Raw genomic sequence first — 23107 nt, 5'->3', positions numbered from 1 at the left:
CAGTCATCCTCCGAAAAATAAGCCAGCGCTGGGCCTCCTGGCTGGTGAGGCACCGAGACACAAGCCTTGAAGAGGAGTGGCCACCGCCCGCTCCACTCCTGCTTCTGGGCCCACAGGGAGCAGCTTCTACAGACACGGCCCTCTAAGGTCATCAACTGCACACTGAATCAAATCCTACTCAGAGACAAAATGCTTATTTGCTTATTGGCTTTTTCCTACTGTCTTGTTCACTAAATAATTGCTGGGGCCTCGTCTGGGCCAAGCTCCGGGTCGGGTGCTGAGGGCACGGAGCCGGACGGGTGCAGCCTCTGTCCTCAAGGAGATTCTGCAGTGGGTCGCATGGCAGAGACACACATGGGGGCGAGCGGCCAGCCACGCAGGGCGGGGCCGTGGGAGCTGCAAGGAGAGACCCCCTCTGGGCGGGGAGCCGGCCCACGAAGGCCGCGGGTGAGGAACCAGGGCAAGAGGCAGAGGTCGCTGGAGGTGGGGCAGGGGGGGCTGGGCCGTGGGCTTGTTGCGGCAGGAAAGCAGACTCCTTGCCGAGTCCCAGTCTCACCTCACCCCTGTAAAACAGCTTCCAAGAGCGGAGGCAAAGGGAAGAGGAACAACGCCAAATACTGTTTTGCATTTTCTTTCTCCTTTCTGGGGGTTTTTAGTAATGAGGTAAGTAAACCTGAATATGGCCTCGATTTGGAGGAACATGCTATCAAATTCTGAACTTTCTCTAAAACTCTTATCAACTAAATAGGTATCCACACACCCCTGAGGATGCCCCCTTACTATCAAGAACCGACGTGGGTTCCACTTCAGTAACCCACTTAGTAGCCCTGCAAAGACCTGTTTCCTCACAACCGGGAAAGGACCCCACCATTTACTACTTGTGGAACCCACAACGGGAGTTCCATGTGACAGTATTACTGAACGACAAAAGTGTCCTCCCAGGTGCTGGGCACTCTACGGCCATCACCCCTAGTGGGCAGCGCCCCACACCGCCCTCTGCCAGAGGCGGGGACAGAGGGGGCTCTCGGGGTCTGAGCCGTGATGGCCAGTGAAGCGCAGGAGAGGGGAGCCTGCCTGTGGCTGGTCCTGGGTCCCTGCCTCTCCTTCTGCACCATCCGCGTCTCCGACAGTTCCTGACATAACAACCCTGATGGCCAATCACTGCCGGAAACATCACTAGCCTAGAATCCCCAGATCAGATCTTACCGACGGGTTCCCCCTGCTGAGGATGGCAGGAGCCAAAGAGCCTGAGGAGAAGGCTGGCGAGTCGCAGGATGTCTGCGTTTAAAGCAGTCTGGGTCTAAGTGGGCTTTGGTTTTTCTCCTTCACTCCCTGGGCCTCAACATTCCCCCCCTCAGCTAATGGGCCCCAGCTGGACGGATGTGGCAGCAGAGACAGGGCCAGGGTCTGACAGGCTCCGGCGGGCAGCCTGGCCGGGAGGGGACACAACTATTTATTTGGAGGGGCCGCACTGTGCCCCTGGGGGAGTTCAAGCGGTCAGGTGCGCCCAAGTGGACTAGTGAGACCTGCCTGGGGTGTCACTGGCCTTGGGGGCGAGCTGCCCTGCGGTGCCCCAGTGCCCGACAGGCCCCGGGCACGTTACGGTGAGTGCAGAGCCCGGGGGGACTCCGTGGGGGCTCCCGGGGCAGTGGGCGTGATGCCCGGAGCCGGTCTCTGGTGCCGGCCAAATGGCTTCAAATGCGGGCTCCGCTGTCTAGGTCTTCTCCCCGGTCAGATGGGGTCACGGGGAAGAAAGGAAGAGCAGAGCTGGCCGTCAGCAAGCGACGGACCCACCCGCAAAGTGCTGAAAGCCAACGTCACCCGGACGACAACCCCAGAGGGTGAGCCGGGGCTGCGATTCCTCAGAAGAAAGTCAGAGCTCAGAGGCATTAAGGGACCTGCCCAAGATTCCAGGGGACTGGAAGTTCTTCCTGACTTCAGCCCTTTCTTCCAAAATCTCTATTGGCTTCCTGGGGCCACCACAAACCTGACAGCTTCAACCAACAGAAGTGGAACCTCTAGCAGTTCTGGAGGCCACAAGTCCAAAGCCGATGTGTCAGCTGGGTTGACCCCCTCTAGAGTCTCTAAAAGAACCCCTTCCATCCCCTCTCCTAGCTTCAGGCCATGCGGGCAACCATGGACATTGCTTAGCTCCAGGCTGCAGAACCCCAGTCCCAGCCTCTAGCTTCATATGCCCTCCTCCCCAAGAGCCTCTGTGTCACAGGACTTGTCATTGGATAAAGAGCCCACCCTGCTCAGGATGGTCTCATCTAGAGATCCTTATCTTAATTACATCTGCAAAGACTCTCATTCCAAATAAGGTCATATTCTGAGGTTCTGGGTGGACACATCTTCTGTGGGGCACAATTCAACCCACTACAGTCCACCCTCTGGTCCCCAAAACGTCACATCCATCTCACGTGCAAAATACTTTCACCCCATCCCAATATCCCAGATTCTCACCCCATTACAGCATGAACTCTAATTAGGTCCAAAATCTCATCTAAATATCATCAGCTCAAAAGTATCACCAGCTAAGTCACCTAACTAGGCATGAGTGATCTGGAATGATCTATTCTGGGGCAAGACGCCTCTCTATCTGTGGACCTGTAATACTGGAGAACAAGTCATCTGTCTTTAAAATACAGGGATAGGGAGAAAATGGAAGGAACTCAGAGGTCACTGGTCCCAAGCAAGTTTGAAACCCAGCAAAACAAATTCCATTGGGTGCCCAGGCCTGCGAACGACCCTCTGTGGCTTGTTCCTTTGCCCTCTGGGCCCATGGAAGCTCCACTGGCCCTGGCCTCCGGGCTCGCCTCTCTAGCCTCTGCCTTTGTGTCCAGAGCTCTGCTCTTGGAGTCATTCCTCCTTTATCTTGAAGGATAACACATGTTGTGGCTGAGTCCTTCTACCTGTTACTTCCTGCATGTACAGTCCCAGAAGTCCAATTGCTTTTTTTTTTTTTTAAATTTTGTCGGGTCTCTGTCCCTTTACATCCTGGTTGGCAGTGTTTTTGATGATATTAACAGCCTCAAAAACCTGTGGGTCTCTCATGTATGTGAAGGGGATCTATGACATTCAGCAAGAGGGTTCTCCACAGATCCTTCCTGGAGAAGCCGAGCTCTTCCCTGGCTTCTGCTAGATAATTGATTGCACCCGTGAGACACACACCCAAGCTCTTCAGCAAAGGCTGTCCAGCCTCACCCGTGGCCTTTCTCCGGGGCACGCACTCTCAAAAGTGAATCTCCTGCTTTCAGCGTCCTTTGGGATCTGCACAAGGCAAGAATTTCCCAGGCCATCAGGAGCCGGTTCCCCTCGCTGATCACAGCTCCCTCCTCAATCCACTCCTTTCCTCTCACATTTTATTATAAGCAGCAAAGGAGAAACCAGGCTGCACCTTCCACACTTGGCCTAGAGAACCCCTCAGCCAGATCCAAGTTCATTGCTACAAGTTCTGCTTCTCCCGACTAGTAAATTAGAGGCTTGCACAGCAATAGATACCAAGAGGGTTGGAAAGTAGGCTGGGGGAAAACGGGCGCCCAAAAGCAAGAGGAGAATGAACTTATATTTGCCAAGCAACCTCCATGTGCCCCAGTACCACAGGTCAGCACCTGGGACTCTGAGAGACAAGTTCATCTTTATAAGTATGAAAACAGTAGCCAAAGCTCTCAGAAGCCCCCACGCGCACCCCTGAGAGCTTAAGGTGGCCACTGGCCCTGCCTCCGCCTCCTCCAGGCCCTGGGCCCCAGCGCCACGGCCACTGACCGACCAGGTCATCAGATGCCTCTCCCTCCCTCCAGAGCCTCCAGCACCCAAGTCTGCCCTCTTCTGCTCCTCACCCCCTCCCAGCTGCTCGCCCCGGGCAGAGGGGGACCGGGGCCAGGGGGCCCCGAGGGGTCTGCCCCAGCTGGGAATTAAAACACAGCCACTAGTATAAGCTTAGTTTTGTTAAATGTAAGTCGAGTTTGTTTTCATAATTCTGTGCTTTATTTTTTAAGATCTGCGCCTTTAGTACTTGGTGCAACATGGATTTGAGCTGGGTAGTCTTTCTATCCAGGACTGACGGTCTTCACGCGAGGCTCCACGACAGCCAGTGGAGGAGAGGGGATCACGCCTCACAGTGTCAGGGGACCCTCGCCTTCCAACTCCTGCTGCCACCCCAGGCAGCCCTCAGGTTGGCCCACCCTGGTCACGAGACTCTTCCCTACGACCCCCGGCTCTGCAGGAGGAATGGGTGGAGGGGAGAGACCTCAAGCTGACGTTTCCGTCACCTGCGGAGGCACTGGTCACTCCTCTCACTCCTGAGATGCCCCTCTCCTGCCTCAGGCTGCCCCGCCCGGAAACGGCCAGGGCCAGGCACAGGGTCAGCAGTGCTCCGGCCTTCCCCTCGCTCAGGGCAGGCCCTGCAGGCACGGACCTCCCCCCAGGGTGACGGTGAGTTTCACGTGCCCACTTGGCTGGGCCACGCGGCCCAGATATTTGCCGAAAGCATTATTCTGATTTCTGTGAAGGTGTTTTCTGGATGAGACTAACATTTAGATGAGTGGACCTGGAGTACAGCAGATGACACTCCATAAAGATGGTGGACAAGGCCTGAACAGGAAAAGACTGTCCTCCCGGGAAGAAGAGGAAATTCTGCAGCCAACAGCCTTCAGATTTCAATTGCGACTCTGCCGTGGGTCTCCAGGCCGCTGGCCTCACAATCATACCAGCCAGTTCCTTAAAATCGCTCTCTTTGTACACACACACACACGCACACACACACACACCCTGTCAGTTCTGTTTCTCTGGAGGTTGGTGACTAATACACCCAGTGAGCCAGACAACCACACAGCCCGTCTCCTCACAGGCGCCCGGACTCCACGCACCTGGGCTGTGAGCACCTCCAGTGGCCGGCACCGTCCCTGGCCTCGGACACAGGCCGAGAGCAAGCCTCCACTCCCCTGCACTGTAGCCTCCTCTGAGGACCAGAGACCTTCCCCGGACGCCAGAATTCCTGGGAGCTTTCCGAGTTCTAACCAGCCCTCGTTCCCCACCCTGGCTTCCCCTTGAAGGAGAAGGGCGGTTAGGGAGCTGTAAGTTTTTCTTTTCCAGTAAACAAAAACCTTAAGCCAAGCCCACTGAAGGGAAGTATCAAGGCCACTGGACACCTTTTAAATCAGAGCCAGGCCAGAAGTTACCAGGAGTCGGGGGTGACGGGGAGACCCCAGCTGCCACCCTTCTCACAGGTCTTCCACAGATGACGTGGCAGCTGCCAGTGTCACCAGGAATGTGACACTCATCTGGGTGGTGTCCAGACTGTACGGCTCTGAGCAACACAAGGTTCTAATTGTGTTTAATTTGAAATCCTTGTGGTTAAGCAAAAGGGACCCAGAAGTGAGTCCACGCGTACTTGCCACCCTGACCTGGGGGGTTTGCAGAAAGGGGGAGGGGCTCCGCCCAGCGCCCTCCCCCCTGGGTCACATGCTCCGGCGCCCACACACCCTCTGGAGGCTCCATCTCTTCATGAAGAATGCCTGCTTGAGAGTCTCCCGACGCCCCGGTGCTGCTCCGAGAACCGGGCCGAGCGGAAGCTCCAGCACGGGGGCAGGACAGGAGAGAAGGAGGAGCAGGCCCCGCAGCTGGGGAGGCACAGGGACTGTCCCCCTCCCTTCCCGCTAGAGGGAGGGGCCTATGGGAAGGGCAAGGCAAGACTGACCTTGAGGGTAGGGATCTCCACACTGTCACCGAGGCTGACGGAGCCTGAGAGGATGGTCCCTGTCATCACAGTGCCTTGGCCTTTGATGGAGAAGCAGTGGTCCACAGACATGAGGAACGGTCCTGAGGGGTCTCTCCTTGGGATGGAAATCTGGGACGTCAGGAGCTAGAAAAGAGATGCTGGTGCCACACCCTGTCGGGAGAGGAGCTGGGTGGGGCAGCGCAGAGCAGAGCAGCGGGGCGTGACCAGGGCTCGGGCAAGCTGGCCCAGGAGTTCGGAGCGGACCACCTCCGACTGCGCTCTGAGCCTGCCAAGGCCCCGCTCCCTCTCTCAGTGCAGAGGGAAGGGCCCGTGGAGGACGCTCCTCTACCCTCTCCCACTGGGATTCCCACAGCGGCGTCCCCACGGGCTGGGCTCCAGGCCCGTACACAGCCGCGGAGGCAGCCCACCGAGGGCACCCGTGGGCACATCGCTCCCCAGCCTCACGTGCCCGCTCACACTGGCCATCGGCCACCGGCCAGCCCCGGCAGCTCGCCAGCCAGTGTGGCCTCCCCCTGCCCCCGGTGATGCTGCCTCTAGAAAGGCTCTTGCACTGGCCGTGTCGCCAGGTAGCGTGCAGTTGGGATCGTCTGTCTGTCCACGCCCCCACCAGGCCGTGAGCTCCAGCAGCCGCATCGGGGTGCCTGAAGGGAACCTGAAGGACATCCCCGGGGCAGCAGCCTCTGTCTGGCAGGGCAGCGGCGAAGGCCCCTTCCCCAAGCCCCGGCGGGGACAGAGGGACTGGCCCTCCGCGGTGGGTCTGCTTTTCCTGTTCTGCACACTCTCCCGTGTGCTTCCGCCTCAGCCAGCCCACTGCCCTTGTGCTCCGCAGTGCTGTCGGAGCTGATTACCAAGAAACAAATGGAAATCAAGACCACGTCAGTCCTCTTGCTTCTTTCTGATTTCGTTAGGGAAGAGACTGTCAGAAAAGTATTTGGTAGTGAATGTCCCACACTCTTAGTCCTCTCGTGGAAAAGGCTAGAGTCGCAAGGCAGGCCTGGCCTGAGGTGTGCGCAGAGGCTGCTCCAAGGGACGTACGAATGACTTCAACAGCCGGCATTTCTGTGGGTTTTGCTTTAACAGAAACAACTGTCCCAGGTTCCTAGACCAGTGCTGTCTGGAGCTCATGAAAAAGTAACAAAAGCTTCACCCAGAAAATGTTTGTTTTGCCAAGTTAGCAAGGTCAGCACCGTGTAATCACAGAAACAGCGGCCGTGCACGTGGTCACACCTGACCCTGGCTCTGCGGACCCAGGGCAGGCGGACCCCAACGCAATCAACCTGGATCTGAATCCCAGCTGCACCTCATGCTTACTGTGAGACACCGGGCAGGTCACTTAACATCTCTGAGTCTCAGGCTCTTTCTTAGCAAAATGCGGATAAATACCTTAAACCTCTCAAGTCTTGTTAACAATCATGTAATCATGGATGTTAATAATCACATACGAAAAGAACTCAGGGTGGTGCCTGGTACATGATAACCAACCTCACCGTCAGAGTAAGCTCTGATACGGCACCATTCTAGCACGTGACACGCGTGAACACGAACTCCACACGCCAAGTGGTGGTACCATCTCCCTGACTTTGTAAGTGACGGAACCGAGGCCAGAGAGAGCAGGTCTAGTGCGGAGGGTCGCAGAGATGTGGTGAGGCCAGGGCTCTAATGCGCCGTCCAGGGCCAGGGTCAAAACACCTCACCCCCGCAGCCTCTGAGCTGCCCGGGGGGCTCAGCAGAGGGACTCCACTCTCACCCTGCCCGCTGGGTGCCCCGGGCCCTCCCAGTGGCTGGGCTCCCCCTCTGTCCGTGATCCCCAAGCCTGGCGGAAGGGACGAGGATGGAAGCCACGCTGGACCCGCCTGGGAGGGGCCCACTGGAGGGGCTGGCACAACCCTAGGTGCTGGAATGGGTGACGCAGTCCCAGAGCCCCAGTCTGGCGGGAGCTGCCTCGTGGACGAGTTTGACGGGGAAAGGAAAGCGGAGGCTCAACGAGGACGTGGACAGCTCTGCAGAGCCGGGGCTGCCCACTGGACGCCTGCAGTTCTGCTCTGATTGAACTCCGTGAGGACGGCGAGGGAGGTGGCACCGAGGGGTCAGTGTGGAGAGTCCCCTCGCTGGGCCCCCCCGGGGTGAGCCGGAGCCCCCGATGCGGATCAAGCTGGCGGTACCTCAATGAGCTCTGGGATGCCCTGTGGAGCTTCCGTTTCGGGGGCGTCCGGTCCCCCAGGCCTGGCTGCCACGGGTATGATGGGTGCACCTCGGAACCTGGAACAGAAAGACAAGTCCCACCACAGTCACCGATGAGCACGATGGGAGGTCTCTGCTCTCACCCCGTCGAAGGCGCCGAGGGGGGCGGCCTAGCTGTGCTCCCACCTGGCAGACCAGGGCGTGGAGGCCCGAAGGGAACGCCTCGTGTTGAACAAAAGAAGTTAGAAGGGGGCTCCTAGGTGTAGCCGCTACTCCAAACCCTCCCTGAGGAGGAGCGGTGAAGCCCAGGCCCCAGGCCCCTGAATAAAGACGCCCTTGGGGAGGACCATGGGGCACAGCCCGGCCTCCTGCAGAGACTCGGGAAGCGCAGGTACTGAGAAGTCCCTGCCAGACCTGCCCGGAGGCCCCCTCCACAGCCTCCCGGCCTCCTGGAGAGCCTGCCGCTTTAAGAAAAGCCTCTTACTATGAGTATACGTTTACCTCTTCCACTGGAGAACAAAAAAACAAAAAACAGAAAAGAGAAAATATACAGCCCGTAATCCCATCACTGTCGCGTGCTTTCTTCCAACCTCGGTTCCTCCGTGCACGGCCAAGGAGTTATTTTTTTCATATTTTGGTTACGATATCCATACAATTTCATATCCTTCTAGTTTATTTACCATTATAGCGGAAAGAATTTTCTATTGAAAAATAACAACAGCAGTGATAAGAAGAAGACTCACTTGACTAAGCCAAGAGTACGACCTGGACGCTTCCTCTGAAGCCCCACAAAACCACCATGGAACTGGCGCCATTTTACAGATGAGAAAGTGAGGCTTAGAGAGGTGAGCCAACCTCCACCCCATCCGACTCCAGAACCGGGGCTCACAACCACCACGTTACGCTCCTGCCTCCCCGCCCCCCGGCCACCTCCTCTTTCATTTTTAACAGCTGCGTAACAGTGCAGGTCAGAATTCACAAGCGCTCCCCCCAGTGTGACTCATTTAGAACATCCCAATTTTTCACTGTTGTGATAAATATGTTGGTGGATATGACTTTTTCTTTTTTTTTTCTTTTTTTGGCCTTGATGTGGGATCAATTCATGAGGTACAGGTCAAAGACTCAACAAACTGAAAAATCGGCAAAATGTGGAGTGAGGACACTCGAAAGGGCTCTTCTCCATAAGGCAATAAGAACACTGGGAAAAATGATCAGAAACACCCTTTTCAGAACTCTGCAAATTAACCAAAGCCTTGCAGCGATCTATGGAATGTTTAGTCAAGGAAAACAGCTGAATCTCAGTAAGCATAAGGGAACTTGGTGGCATTTTTACTTGCTTTATTCCTATCCACCCCTCCCCAGCTCCGCAGTAGCCTTAATAACTGGAGTCTGTATTCAGAGTGGAAACAGCGGCTTGACAGCCACTGAAAGCGGCAGAATGCGTCTGAGCTCCATCAAAGCCCCTTTCCCAGAGAAATGTCATTATTTTTCCTCTCTGGCATTTCCCTGGAGGAGCCCACCCTTAGACTGAAGCGGGGGCTCAGGACTCGGAGTCCGTGAGCCAGGACCCGCCCTGAGCCAAGGCCCGTCCCACGCGCACGTCTCTGCCTGCCCTCCGAGCCCCAGGCCCAGGGCCGCAGAAGGGGAAAAGCGTGCGCTGAGAATTCCAGCGATTAACCATAAAGCTTTCGGAAATTCAATTATTGTTTATCCAAACCCTTTTGGGCAACGTATTGTAACAAAACATAAATGCGTTTCGGGCTGGGTGTCTGGCCCTTTCCCAGGCTCCAGAGAAGCTGGCCTTGTTGGTTTCCTGAGCACGCCACACAATGGGGCATCCTGGCTGCTGGCAGCCCCCGGGGGACAAGAGGCCCCTCCTGCCTGGGTTCCAGACCTAGGCTGCTGTCTGGGCTCTAGGAACACAAGGGGCTCCAGCCAGAGATGTCAGGAAGAGCGCTGAGCACAGCCCCACAGCCCAGGGCGCCTCCTGTTCCCAGCGCCCCTCCCCGCCCAACCCACCCCACCTCCTGCGCAGCTGTGGTACCTCATGGCGCGAGCCGGGCCCAGACCTGCTGACTGTGCATGCAGGCCGACCTTCATCAACATACAAAAACAACTCACATCAGTAAAAAAAAAAAAAAAAAAAAAAAAAAAAAAGTGCACATGAATCTGTGCGTGTGCGTGTAACTCGTGTAAAAGATGTAAACAAAGAGAGTCTATGTTTTAGGTTTGGAAGAGAATTCAAAATAGTGATACTAAAAAAAACACAGCGATACTTATTATGCCTTATTTTTCTCACCAGTCAAGCCAGATACAAAAGCCTGGGGTAACTGTGAGCATCTGACTGACTGCACTCAGGAAAGCCCTAGTACGGGGCCACGCACACAGTAGGTGCTCCACACGTTACGGCTGTTGTTACTAAGCCCCTACGATGTGCCAGGCCCCAATATCAAATGCTCCCTCATGATAAACACTGTGAGGCTGGACTTACCAGCTCCCACTTTACAGAGGAAGAAATACCAACGCTGAGAGATAAAGTGAGTCAGCCGTAGAGCAGGCACGGAATGCACACCTTGTAGGAGCCCGCTGGCAGGAGCCAGGTCGCGTGGATTTGGCATCCCACCCAGTCCCGGGGAGAAGGTGGGCACTAAGCAGATGGCCGTGACTAAAACATAAACAAGGGAAAAGAAAGGGTTTAAACGCAGGAGGAGACACAGAGGGAGGCTGGGAGAAAGACGCACCAAGGATGCTGTCAGACAATAACGTCTAGTGAAAAGATAAACAAAAGAGCCCAGAACGCAGAACAGTGTCCACGTTGTAATAACAACTACCTCCAACTACGTACAGGGGGGGAAAGACCGACAGGGTTCCGAGGGAAAACACACTTTAATTCGCCGCGTTGGAAGGACTGTGGGTACATTTTTATCTTCTCTTTTTATTTCCGTTAAGATTGATAAATGCTTATGCAAGAGTAATTTTAAATGCTTTCAGAGATAAAGAAATCACAAAGAAAACCAAAGAACTTGACTACATAAAAATTGGAAACTTCTGCATGTTAAAAAAAAAAAAAAAAACTAAAACAGAAAGACAAACAACAAATGCAAAAGACTTATTTGTAGGAAATATGATAGACAAAGGGTTAATTAATAACAACATCCTTATTAATATTAAACACTTCTGAATACCAAAAAAAAGCATTAAAATCACGAGGCAAGTAGACAAAACACATGGGCGCAAATTAAACACACAAAAACACAACTACTTAATACACTTAAGGAAAAATGTTCAGTCTTACCAGTAATTAAAGAATCACATATTATAACGAGAGTAAAACAACATTCTATCCTGAATGTTTCAAATATGTATTTTTAAAAATATTTTTTAAAAGTCTTTATTGAATTTGTTACAATACTGCTTCTGTTCTATCTTTTGGTTTTTTGGCCGTGAGGCATGTGGGATCTTAGCTCCCCAACCAGGGATTGAACCCGCACCCCCTGCATTGGAAGGCAAAGTCCTAATCACTGGACCGCGAGGGAAGTCCCCATATATATTTTTAAATTAGATACTAGAGCTCACCACTGGCACCTGTGTAAAATGGAAAAGAACACAGAGATGCACAAAAGGTTCTGAAGGGCTCCTTCCCTTTGACCTAGTGACTCCATACCTGGGGCTCTCTCAAGAGGAAAAACCGAAAATACAGACAAAGTTTAATGATGGTCAAAGATGTTCACCCAGGACTATTTATTCACAAGAAGGAAAACTTAAGCCATTTCAAAGGGTCAGGAACAGGGTGATGGTTACATGAAGAACTGCTCTATATAATGTTAAGTAATAAAAGCAGAAATCAAAAATGTAAATACTTCATGATTACAATTATACGTTTAAAGAGGGGGAATTGAATTCAGCAAAGTTGACCTTATAATAGCATCTAAAGGAATTAAACACTTAGGAATAAATTTAACCAAGGACATGTAAGGCTTGTACACCAAAAACTACAAAACCTGTATAAAAGAAATTTTTAAAAATCTAAATAAATAGAAAGACATCTGTGTCAATGAATCGGAAGACTTACGCCTGTTACGATGTCCATTCTACCTAAAACCATCTACAGATTCAATGCAGTCCCTATTAAAATTTCAACCATCACTTTCTAAGCTGGAATGGAAAAGCAGATCCTCACATTCCAATGGGAGGGAACTGCAAGGAGCCCAAATGGCCAAAATAATCTTGAAAAAGAAGCAGAAAGTTGGAGGACTCAGCTTCCCAATGGAAACTTTCCTCAAAGGGACAGTAAGTGAAACAGCGCAGTACTGGCGTAAGGACAGACAGAGACCAGTGGAACCCACATATATTTGGTCAATTGATTTTTGACAAGGACAAAAGGGAAAAGGACAGTCTTCAACAAATGGTGCTAGGAAAACTAGATATCCTCAAATGAATGGAGGTGGCCCTTTAACATATACCATACATAAAAAATAACTAAAAATGGATCAAAGAGCTAAACTTAAGAGGTAACACAATAAAATTCTTAGGAAAAAAACTGGGGAAAATCTTCATGACATTGAATTTGGCAACAATTTCAGGACTATGACACCAAAAGCACAGGCAAAAAAAAAAAAAAGAAAGAAAGAAAGAAAAGAAAAGAAAGAAAAAAAAGAAAAAAGATTGAATTTTATCAAAATTTAAAACTTCTGTGCATCAAGGAATACTGTCAAGAAAGTGAAAAGACAACGTACAGAATGGAAGAAAACATTTGCAAACCTGACAAGGGATTAATGTCCAGAATAGATAAAGAACTCCTTCAGCTCAAGAACAAAAACAATGTGACTAAAAAATGGGCAAAGGACTTGATAGCCGTTTCTCCAAAGAAGACATACAGTAGCCAATAAGCACATGAAGAGATGCTCAACATCAGTCACTAGGGAAACGCAAACCCAGACCACAATGAGGTACCACCTCATACCTACTAGGATGGCTATGAGAAAAAAGGAAAACAACAAGTGCTGGCGAGGATGTAGAGAAACTGGAGCCCTGATGCACTGCTGATGGGGATATAAAACGGTGCAGCCACCATGGAAAACAGTATGGAGGCTCCTCAAAAACTTAAACATAGAATCACCATGTGATCCAGGAATCCCACTCCTAAGTACACACCCAAAGGAATTGAAGCAGGGACTGGAATAGATATATGTACACCAATGTTCATAGAAGCGTCATTCACAACAGCCAAAAGAAAACAACCCAAGTGTCCATCAAGAGATGAATGGATAAGCAAAATATGGCCTATACACACAACAGAATACTATCTGGCTATAAAAAGGAGTGAGATTCTGACACACGCTACAACACGGATGCATTACGCTAAGTGAAACAAACCAGACACAGAAGGCCAAATATTGCATGATTCCATTTATATGAGGTCCCCAGAACAGTCAAATTCACAGAGACAGAAAGCAGAAGAGAGGTTACCAGGGCCTGGGGGAGGGGGAGGGGGGGAGGAGTGACTGGTCAGTGGGGACAGAGTTTATGTTGGGGATCATGAAAAAGGATTAGGTTACAGACAGTGGTGATGGGTACACAGCTTTGTGAAGGTATTTAATGCCACTTAATTGTAACTTTACAGATGGATAAAATAATAAACATTATGTTATGTATATTTCACTACGATTTTTTTGAATGTGGAAGAAAGGGTGGGGGTGATACTATGCACGGTGAAAAGACAGGAATGGAGTAAACCAAAAGGTCAGCAGCTGCTCTTCTGAGAAACCTTTGGGTGGTCTCCACTTTCTTTTAACTCCTTTTCTCTATTTTCCAAAGGTTCTTTCGATGACTCTTTGGATAGGAAAAAAAAAAAGTTTTGTTTTTTTAACACTTCTTAGGTTTTGATACGCACATAACTCAGCAGTCTAAATCTCTCCTTTCTAGATAGAAAGTTTCTTCACATTTGGACCAGCGTTTACAAAGGATTTACCTAACAAGGGACCATAAGAAAAGGAAATCGTCACTCTTAAAGTGATTTAAAGAAGTTCTCGCTGCACAGAGGTAACAGCTAAGTTCTCCTAAGAGGTGACTGCCTTGGCTGGCCCGGGCCCATCGATCGGCCCACTGAGCTTTCCTTACTGGAGCTTTTCCAGCCCTGTGCGCACTGAACGAGGAGAGCAGAGGTGTCAAAGGCCCTTCAGTGGCCAATATCCTCTGGATGTGTGAGAAACGCTGTGATTTGACCTTCAACCAATAAATTAAAATAGGAATAGTCATTTAAACACGTAAGTGAGAATTTTCCTTAAATTTAACTCATCGAAATAGTTGATATTAATTTACCCTTAATAGTATCCTAAGCCCTTCCCAGAAGGTCTCGTTTATAGCAAATGACACTGACATTGTGCTGGGCTTTTATGCAGGAGTCCAAAGGACCTGGTCTCCCCTTTCTGACAGGTAAATAAAATGGCAGGGAGATCAAATAACTCACTAAAAAGAAGATATAATTTTTTATCTTCCTTTTTACAGTCTCATATCCACTTCCGCTGGGAATAACAAAGTCTGAATTCTTATGCAACACTTATCTAAATGTGTCGATTTTATCAGATTGATGAATTTTGCTAACAAAAGCAGCACTAGGAAATCTTTTATGACATATTTGGCCCATTCTCAGGGCTGAAGCTTTAATTTAACCAACTTGAGAATTCTGAGGGAGAGCTGCAGGTGTTGGATCTGAAAAAAAAATCATAAACGGGAAGGCATATCAATCTTTATGACGGGGAAACAAAACCATTTCCACCTGCGTGCCCTCCACAGGCAGGAGAAGGAGAGGCGGCCAAGGCAGGATATTGTCTCGGGCCGCGGAGCGAAGAGGAAGCGGCCCTGCGGCCCAGTGCCTGCTATTTCCTACTGACCGAAAGGCGCTGGCCCGGGGGGAGGAGCCGAGCCGATAAAACAAGGTTTGCCGACACCGTGCTCAGCAGAGTGCGTTCTCGTCTTCCGGACCACGTGGGAACAAGTCATGCCCACGGCTGCCCGAGTGCCCAGGTGGCTGTCTGCCCCGTGGTCCCCACACCCCTCCCCCGCGCCCTGCCCGGGAGCACCGTCACCCGCCTGCCCCCGCAGGCCTCCACGGTGAGCGGCAGGAGCTCGACAGGGCTGGAGGGCCTCCTGCTCTAGACCTCCCGGGCCGCCCTGCTGTCTGTCCTCTCCCTGTCGGCCCCCTGCTGCCCCCCGGACTCCCCCCACCGCCCCGCCCCTACTTCCCACAAGATGAAATCATAACCCCTTGGCATGAAATACTACAGGCCATGTGATCTGGCCTTTCTCCGTGTCCTCTCCATCCGTCCATCCACCGGTCCATCCATCCGCCCGACCTTATGAGCCTCTGGGACAGATACCCACTCATCACCCAAACGCACCTCTCCCTTTCGGTAACCGAGGTGCAGCTAAGCGGGTGGTAAGCGGGCGGGACTGAGTCCTCACCGACAGGATGGGGAGGGGCGCGGGGCCGGGGGGCTGGCACCTGGACCTGTCTGGGCGGTGGCCGGCTCTGACTGCTCCCGCAGGATACACCCCACGGCGGCGAGCCGGCAAGACACCGGTAGCCTGGGATTCCGAACGCGGTGCAGAGCTGGACCGCCCTTCCTATGACCCACTTGTGGCTTCTTTGTGCTCCTGGCTCTTCTGGCCTCTTGCAACAGCACTGCAGCCTCCACCCGGGATGCGCGCAAGCGCCCCATCCGGGTCGGCGGAAGCAGGTGTGCCCCGACGCCCTCTCATCAGCACACCTACCTGGTGTGCTCCAGGGTCTTCTGCATCTTCTTGGTCACCTTCTCAATGGCCGCCTGTCTCTTCCCTTCGGGTAGGAGGTCTGTCTTGTTCAGCACCACGACCAGCTTCTGGCAGGCGATCTGCCCAATCACAAGGCACTCGGCCGACTGGGTCTGCATCCCCTTGGTCACGTCAATGACCAGCATCATCAGATCGATGATCTGGGCCCCTGGGAGAAGAGAGGACAAGGTCAGGGAGGAAACAGGGCAGCTGACTCTGCAGGAAGTTGCCCGATGCCCTAGGTCCAGCAAAACGAGCCAAGGTAAAGTTGGGGGTGTCGGGCTGTGAACGACAACCACGACCTCCCGGCACCAGGCAGGGGAGTCTCTCGACCGTGAACGCTGGCCCCCTCCCAGTTCTGTGACCTGATTCCCCCCATCTCTACATGGGCAGCCCGGCAGGCTTGCTAGGGGCTCCAGGAGCCCGTGCGTGTAACGGGGCTGGCAGCGCGAGGACTCCCTACGCAGAAGCTCCTTTCATTGTGCCCAGTGTCATTTTGTCAGCCCGCTAGGTGAAAACCAGGTCTCCGTGTAGTCTCAAGCCGCTTCTTGCTGTTGGCGAGGAGGGCATCTTACTCTGATGTGAGCTGCTTGCTTCCTGTCTGACGTCCCCCAGCCACCTGGCCTCCCTGTTGGCCCTTGGACCCCTGCCACCCTGTAAGGTCTCTGCCCCAGCCCCTCCCCCTGCCCGGCCCGCTTGTTCAGGGGTTAACTGCCGGCCCTCTCTGAGTCCTGGCTCAAATATCTCCTCTCAATGAGGCCCGTCCGGACAGCTCGATCACGACTGCAGCCCGCCCACCTCCCATACGTTCCGAGCCTTCTTTTCCTGCCCTGTTTCCCTAGGACGCTTAGCACCCTCCACCTGTCCGTGAAACTTACACACCGTGCACTGTTTGCTTCTGACCTGGCCTCCCCAACTGCCCTGCAAGGGTGGGATGGAGGCCAGAGGGTTGCCATTGATACTGCTTTCCCTTCTGACTGGATGGTTGCTCGTTGTTGCCAACTTAACGAAGCCAAGCGTAGGTGCTGAGGGTGCGTGCATGGGCACTGTTAATACCATGTCTCCTTCCAAGTGGATTGTTGCTCTTTGGTGCCAATTTATTTATTTAATCGATTTTTTCCATATTCTATTTATTTATTTGGCTGCGCCCGCCAGGTCTTTAGCTGCGGCATGCATGCGGGATCTAGTTCCCTGACCAGGGATCGAACGGCGGCCCCCTGCATCGGGAGTACGGCGTCTAAGCCGCTGGACCACAGGGGGAAGTCCCTGTTGCCAATTTACAGAAACTTTTTAAACACTGAGGAGCCAAGAGGAGGTGCTGGGGTGCTGCGTGGGCACTGTTGCTACTGCTTCCCACTCCCACTGGAGTGTTGCTCTTTGTTGCCAATCTAGGGGAACTTTTTAAACATTGAGGAGCACATCCTCTGAGGGGAAAGCGCATTTTAGGCTTCTCTCCCCACTTATCTTTGGCTTTTATGACTTCTTTTTCCCATGCAGAAATGTCTGACTTTTATGTTGAAATGGTCAGTCTTTCTGTCTTTCTCTCTTGTTTCTGGGTTTGGTATCTTACCTAGGTATTTTTTTACTTTTAAGATTATATATTTTTTTTCATGTGCTTTCTTCCAGTACTTTTACAGTTTTAAATGTCTATGTTTCAAACCTTAATCCACTTAGACTGTATTTTGATGTAAAGTGCAAGATGGAGAATCTAACTTGAGTTTTATCTGGACGGCTACCCATCATCGTCCCTGAGTCACAGTTACGTGCTTTCCCCCGTTTACAGACCCGGACAGTGAGGCTCAGAAAGGAAGGGTGGGTACCCAGGACTCTGTACCACGCACCCTGCGCTCTCGGCCAGCCCCCTCCCCACTCAGCGCTGTGGGTGTTTTGTTGCAAGTCTCCGGCACTTATTGGGTTTGGGCTTTTCTTCCTTTCGGCAGGGCTCCAGCACGTCTCTGTCTCCTGTCCTGTCCTCTGCTGCTTATTTTTTCCTTGTGTCTGACACGGCTCTCTTTGTTGTTCTCCTGTCCCTCCTCTGCCGACACTGCCCTGTCGTCCTGGGCTCTCCGGGTGGTGGTGAGGGGCTGTGCCCGGGCTCAGGTCTGTCCTGAGGACACTGGCCGTTTGCCTTTGCACCTTGTCCACTCCCCTTCCTCTTCCCGTCCTCGGGCCCTTTCCCACCTGCTCTTTGGGACGCTGTAGGGTCCCCAGAGACTCAGGAATGCAGGATTCCGGCCAAGAGGCAGCTGGCAATAGAAAAAGCAGACATTTGAATTCAGACAGCTCCGAGTTCTAGCCCTGCCTTTGCTGCTCACTGTCGTGCGACCTGACCTCAGAGTTCTCTCTATTAGAACGGGAGGGTCTCCTCCTCGCGGGGGTTGTGGTGAGGGTCAGAGCTGACGCACATCAGGCAGAAGTCACGAGCTGACCTACTGTCAGGAGCCAGAGAGGAATTCCCTGGTGGGCTAGTGGTTAGGACTCTGGGCTTTCACTGCCGGGGCCCTGGTTCAATCCCTGGTCAGGGAACTGAGATCCTACAAGTCACTCAGTGTGGCCCCCTCCAAAAAAAGGTAAAAGAAACAACAGTAAAGGAGCCAGGCGGGCCGTACAAATGCCAGAGGAGGGGCAACGGGGAGCTGCGGGGCCCCGGGAGAAAGTGCTCCTCGGCCACGTCAGGTGCAGGCCCGGTGTTGCCGCATCCGCCGACCTGTAAAGAATTTTTACACGACCCCTCCTGGTTGTGAGTGTGGGCAGTTCGTGTAGGCTGCCCAGCGTCCCTTCCAGGGCCCACCTGTCTGCAGCCCGCCGTGTGCAGTCCCGAGCCCGGGCTCGGCTCCCGACCCGTGTGCCGGCCACTTGGGTTAGGCAGCCACTTTGGGGTTCCCTGCCAGTGGGGCGGCACGCTGGTCCTGCTGGATGCTGGGTCAGCTCGTCACCTACGGGATCCTGGGCGCGTGAAGCTTGCTCTCCTCCTGGTCCGTTTGGTGTAGGTCCTCATCCTCCCAGAGAAGAGGAAGCCAGGCTTCGCAGCTAGTGCATCGTGGCACCTGGGTGACCAGGGGAGATGTCCAGTCCTGCCCAGGTGGTCCCGCTCAGGCGGCTCACTGCTGGTCTGGGGGAATTCAGCAGGATGCTTGTGGGGGAGCCCCCTTTGCAGGATCACCTGCGTACTGGGGGACACAGTGCTCCAGGCCACTGGCTGGCGCTTACCAAGGTCCCTGTGGGGGCCTCCTGGGTCTGCTGGATCTGGGGGCTGGCAGTGTTTGTTCCATGTGGCGGTAACTCCTCTCCCTCCTCCGCCAGGAAGAACCATCCCAGCAGCGCACTTCCTGGAGGCCCCTGTGCCCGAGGCGCTTCCCACAGCCCTGCATGTGTCCCCTCCGGCGACTCCGCCCGCGAGTCCCCACGCACAGACTGAGGAGGCCGCCGCACTCGGGGAGTCGGTGTACTGGGAAATGGCCGTGATGATAGCAGGATATCAATTTCCACTGCGGTTTACGTTGTCGATAACGGTGCATTTGCACCGCTTAGTGAATACTTAATGTCACCAGTTAAATTTCTTTTTTTCTTTATTTTAAATTTGATATTATTTCCCCTTTTTTAGGATGCCCATAGCTTCTGATTAAAAATCAAATTTGGGTTAAATATCTGATTTGCTAAAATGTTTAAAGTTCTATATTCAGTCTCTCCAGCAGAAAACTTCTTTTCCCTGAACACATTTTTCCCCCTTTAGTCCCAGAAGGAAAGTTGCATCTCACAGATAACTTGTTAAATGCTGACCTTTCTAAGTTTTCCTTTATTTTTATTTCTGAAATGATTAAGATATATAATCTACAGAATTGGAAATTGTAATTTTTTTAAAGTACTGAGAAACTCTAACCCTGTTATAATTATTCTGCAAACCTTTAAAGGATTCTGTAGTCAGTACAACTAGATGAAAAGCTCTGATAGACTGAGAAATATAGAGGGTCATTTGTGAGCTACAAGTTGTTGCCTTGTGTTTCCCACCCACTCGCTCACTCTGCCCCTCTAGTCTCAGAATGATTTCCTACCCTGGGTTCGTGGGAATCGGGAAGGACACTGTTTGATTCATTCTGGGGAAATACTAGGGATTCTGAAAAAGACAAGACGGGCCAGTTATGTCACTTCCTGTCGCCTGATCAAAGTCTGATGGAGAAACAGACTGACCGAGGGTTACTGCCAGGCGCGGGTGGTGCCTGGTGCTGACCCGGGTCTCCAGTGGGGTCAGTCGCGGGTGGTGCCTGGCGCTGACCCGGTTCCCAGTGGGTCAGTCAAGTCGCCGTGACCTCTGGACCCCTCAGAAGTCCCTGATGTCAGCTGCGCGGCAGCGGGGCTCCTGCTGCAGAGGTAGCGTGTGGGCGCCGGACTGAGGCTGCAGATGAAGCCCCACGGCCCCTGAGTGTTTGGGTCCCGTCTGCATGCATCTTTCTGGGCCTGTTAGTTCAGTCTTATCTCCCATTCCCAGGATCCCAGCAGGCATCACAAGTGAGTGGGCAGATGGGGAGAGAACACAAGCCCTCCCCTCCAGCTTGCGGGCCAAGACAAGGCACTCAGGTAGTTCTATACACCAGCAGGGACCGGAATCTCAGCGTCAGGACTGGACTCTTGGTCCACCAAGTGGAGGAGGTGGGGAAGTTAGTCTGCTCACTCGGTCCGACAGAGGTCAATGACGCTGTGCCCGAGCTGTGTCTTGTGCTGGAGGCTGCGAACACAGACCGAACACCCAGGCCTTGGTCTGTGAGCCGCAGTGTGTGTGTGTGTGTGGGGGGGGGGTCTCAGCGGAGGAGCGGGAGTCAGCGCACGGCGGGGAGGGGTGCGAGACGCCACGGCCAGCCCCGATGCTGGCGTCTGGCGGAGCGGGGTGATGACTGTGCGGGTGGAGGCTGGGCAGCGGCTGGGGCCCCGTTCGGAAGGACGGGCCACGTGGCCGACGTGATCTTGAATGGAAGCATGAAGGACTTCGGCTGGATCTTTACGAGAACCTCCTGAGAGGCAGGGCAGGTAAAGATGGGGCTGGATGGCTGGAGCTCTCCGCCGGGGGTCTGGAGAGCTGGCGTGTCCTACTTCAGGGAGGGAGTCCGAGTTACCCGGATTCCCCACCGTGGACCACGCCTGTGACTCCTGCCACGCCCATGGACACTACTACTACCACTACTGAGTTATGTGTGTTTAAATCAAGTCCTTTTTTGGAACTCAAATGCATTTACATTAAAAAGAACTTTACATGACAGTAAATGCATTAAATGTGCTGTAAGTAGAAGTTAACAGAGAAGATAAATAAAACAACAAAGCAAAACAATGGAATGCGCTGCTGTCCGATGTTAACTCGAGTTGAAACTCTGAGCCCCAGGCCTGCTCTGATATTAAGGGATCAGCAAGAGCCGGTAAAGACACACTAGCCCTAAATCGAGTCTCTCTCGTCGACAAAATAGGGGGATCGGATGAGAACTGGGAAAGGCATGACCCTTGACCCCACCAGGGAGGAGTGTTACCGGGCGCCAGGCATGGCCTCACACCATCTCTCCTGGCCGCCCTGGAAGTACCGGACAGAGTACATACACCGCTCACAGCGGCCTCCTCGGAGGGGCGCACAGGAAGAGCAGAGGTGTCCACGCTTCCTCAGGGCAGAGGGGCCGAAGCGGGTCAGCCGCCACTCCTTCCCGGACGGAGGAGGTGGAGGTGTACGCGTGGGCTCCAGGGCCACGGGCTCTCACGAGCCAGGGAGTCCTGCCCCTGCTTCCTTAAGCTACTGTGTCGTAGTCTATCTGGGGTAATCTTTTTAGCTGACTTTGCACAACAGTACAACTCCTGTTCAAGAGCAGCGAAAAGGAGCAGAAAATGGAATTTGAAATGTAGAAATAAAATAATTGTGGCCCATGAGCTATAATTTGATTTCATGCTTTACAGGGAAATGAAAGAAGCCTTCCTTAAAATGTACGGTTTCTGCTCTCTCCCCCATCCCCCTCCCCCCTTTAACCATTTTAGGATTTCCTCTAGCTCCGAAGAGAAAATAGGATTGTGGAAAACGTTCAGCTCTCAAGTGTCACTGCCACTCAGGGGCCAGCTCGGTTTAATGTGAACTTCCCATTCTGGGTAAGAGGAAATTCTTCAATTAATAAACCGGGTGTGCGGAGGCCAGTCTTTAAGGTTTAATCAATTTCATCTGTACTTAGGATAAAAAGACTGACTATTCTACTTTTTTTTTTTTCGTTTTCCTTCTTTAAAAAAATAATAAAATGAATGTTTTATTTTAAATTCTTTGAGGCTCGTATCTCCTGTCTCAGGAAATATTGTCTATTTCATGCAGTGAGTATGAAAACTCCCCCCCCCCCTTTTTTACCTTTGCTAAGACTCTTTTTTCAAAAATAACTAAATCATTCTCTGTCCTCATATACTATAACAGCTTGGGAGATGATACGGATTATACAGGATTTTGGCAGACACCTCGTAGGGGGCTGGGGAGAGAGACAAATCACCAAATATGGATGCAGGAGGTCCTTCTGGACAAACACTGAGAGGAGGGTGCGGGAACGTGCGCCCGCAGCCCCTTCGCCACCAGGGACGTCTGGGGCCCTGACAACCTCACCCTGGAGGCCTACCCTGTGGTCATCTGCGGGCACGAGGACCTCAGAACAGAACCAGGGCGTCTCCCCAGCAGGACCGAGTAAACATTCGGACTTGCCGACCAACCAGGACCGACAGGACTTCCCGGGACAGAGAACTCCTGAATCTTTGTCACGTGGTCCCTGGACACGCGGGGTCCGGTCAGATTCGGGGACAGAGGCCGTGGTCAGGCCCCACGGTGGCGAGTCTGCGCCTCGGCTCCATGTAGCAGCTAAGCACTCTGGGCCATTTCTTCATCTACAGAACGGAGATAAAGCCACGACGAACCTTTTCCGAGGCTGCGTGGTGGGCCTCACACAGCACTTGGGACCCACAGGGCAGGAGGTTCCGTCCAACCCAGGTCCTCCCCATGCTTTCACAAGGGGCCTGGGTGAAAATGCTACTTTTAAGTCAGTGTTTTTCACTAAAACGCTGCAAGCCCAGGGCCCTGTCAGTGTGAGCTCCGTTGTGAGAATGCGCACGAAAGCCTCACCGCTCTGAACGGCGGCTGCAATGATCAAGGGTCTCAACGTGGCTGGTCAAGGTGCAGCCAACAGCCCATCTCTGCAAGAGACACCTGGGGCTCAAAACAGCAACTAAGGAAACAGTGAGCACTCACTAAGTGAGAGGGGAGGGAGAGGGGAGTGGAGGAGAGGGGGAGGGGACGGGGAAGGGGAGGCATCCAGGAGGCACAACTGCTGCAGCTGCTGGACCAAGGTAGTGGAGCCAGGAGCAGAGCCAGGCTCTGCC

The 23107-nt window shown here is 52.9% G+C and overlaps 1 protein-coding gene across 1 annotated transcript in view; it reads right to left on the bottom strand.

The window, feature by feature from the left end:
- Positions 1 to 23107, bottom strand: part of EEFSEC (eukaryotic elongation factor, selenocysteine-tRNA specific) — a 148897-nt gene that overhangs the window by 70878 nt on the left and 54912 nt on the right. The window contains exons 2-4 of the mRNA XM_065885678.1: positions 15695 to 15902; positions 7903 to 7999; positions 5699 to 5863 (exon numbers count right to left, since the gene is read on the bottom strand). Coding sequence (XP_065741750.1) covers positions 5699 to 5863; positions 7903 to 7999; positions 15695 to 15902 — 470 coding nt within the window. The remainder of the gene's footprint in view (positions 1 to 5698; positions 5864 to 7902; positions 8000 to 15694; positions 15903 to 23107) is intronic.

Source organism: Phocoena phocoena, chromosome 10, assembly GCF_963924675.1.
Source record: "Phocoena phocoena chromosome 10, mPhoPho1.1, whole genome shotgun sequence".
Classification (NCBI taxonomy): Eukaryota; Metazoa; Chordata; class Mammalia; order Artiodactyla; family Phocoenidae; genus Phocoena; species Phocoena phocoena.
Note: the sequence above shows the minus strand (reverse complement) of the source record. Positions and strands in the feature narration are given on the sequence as shown.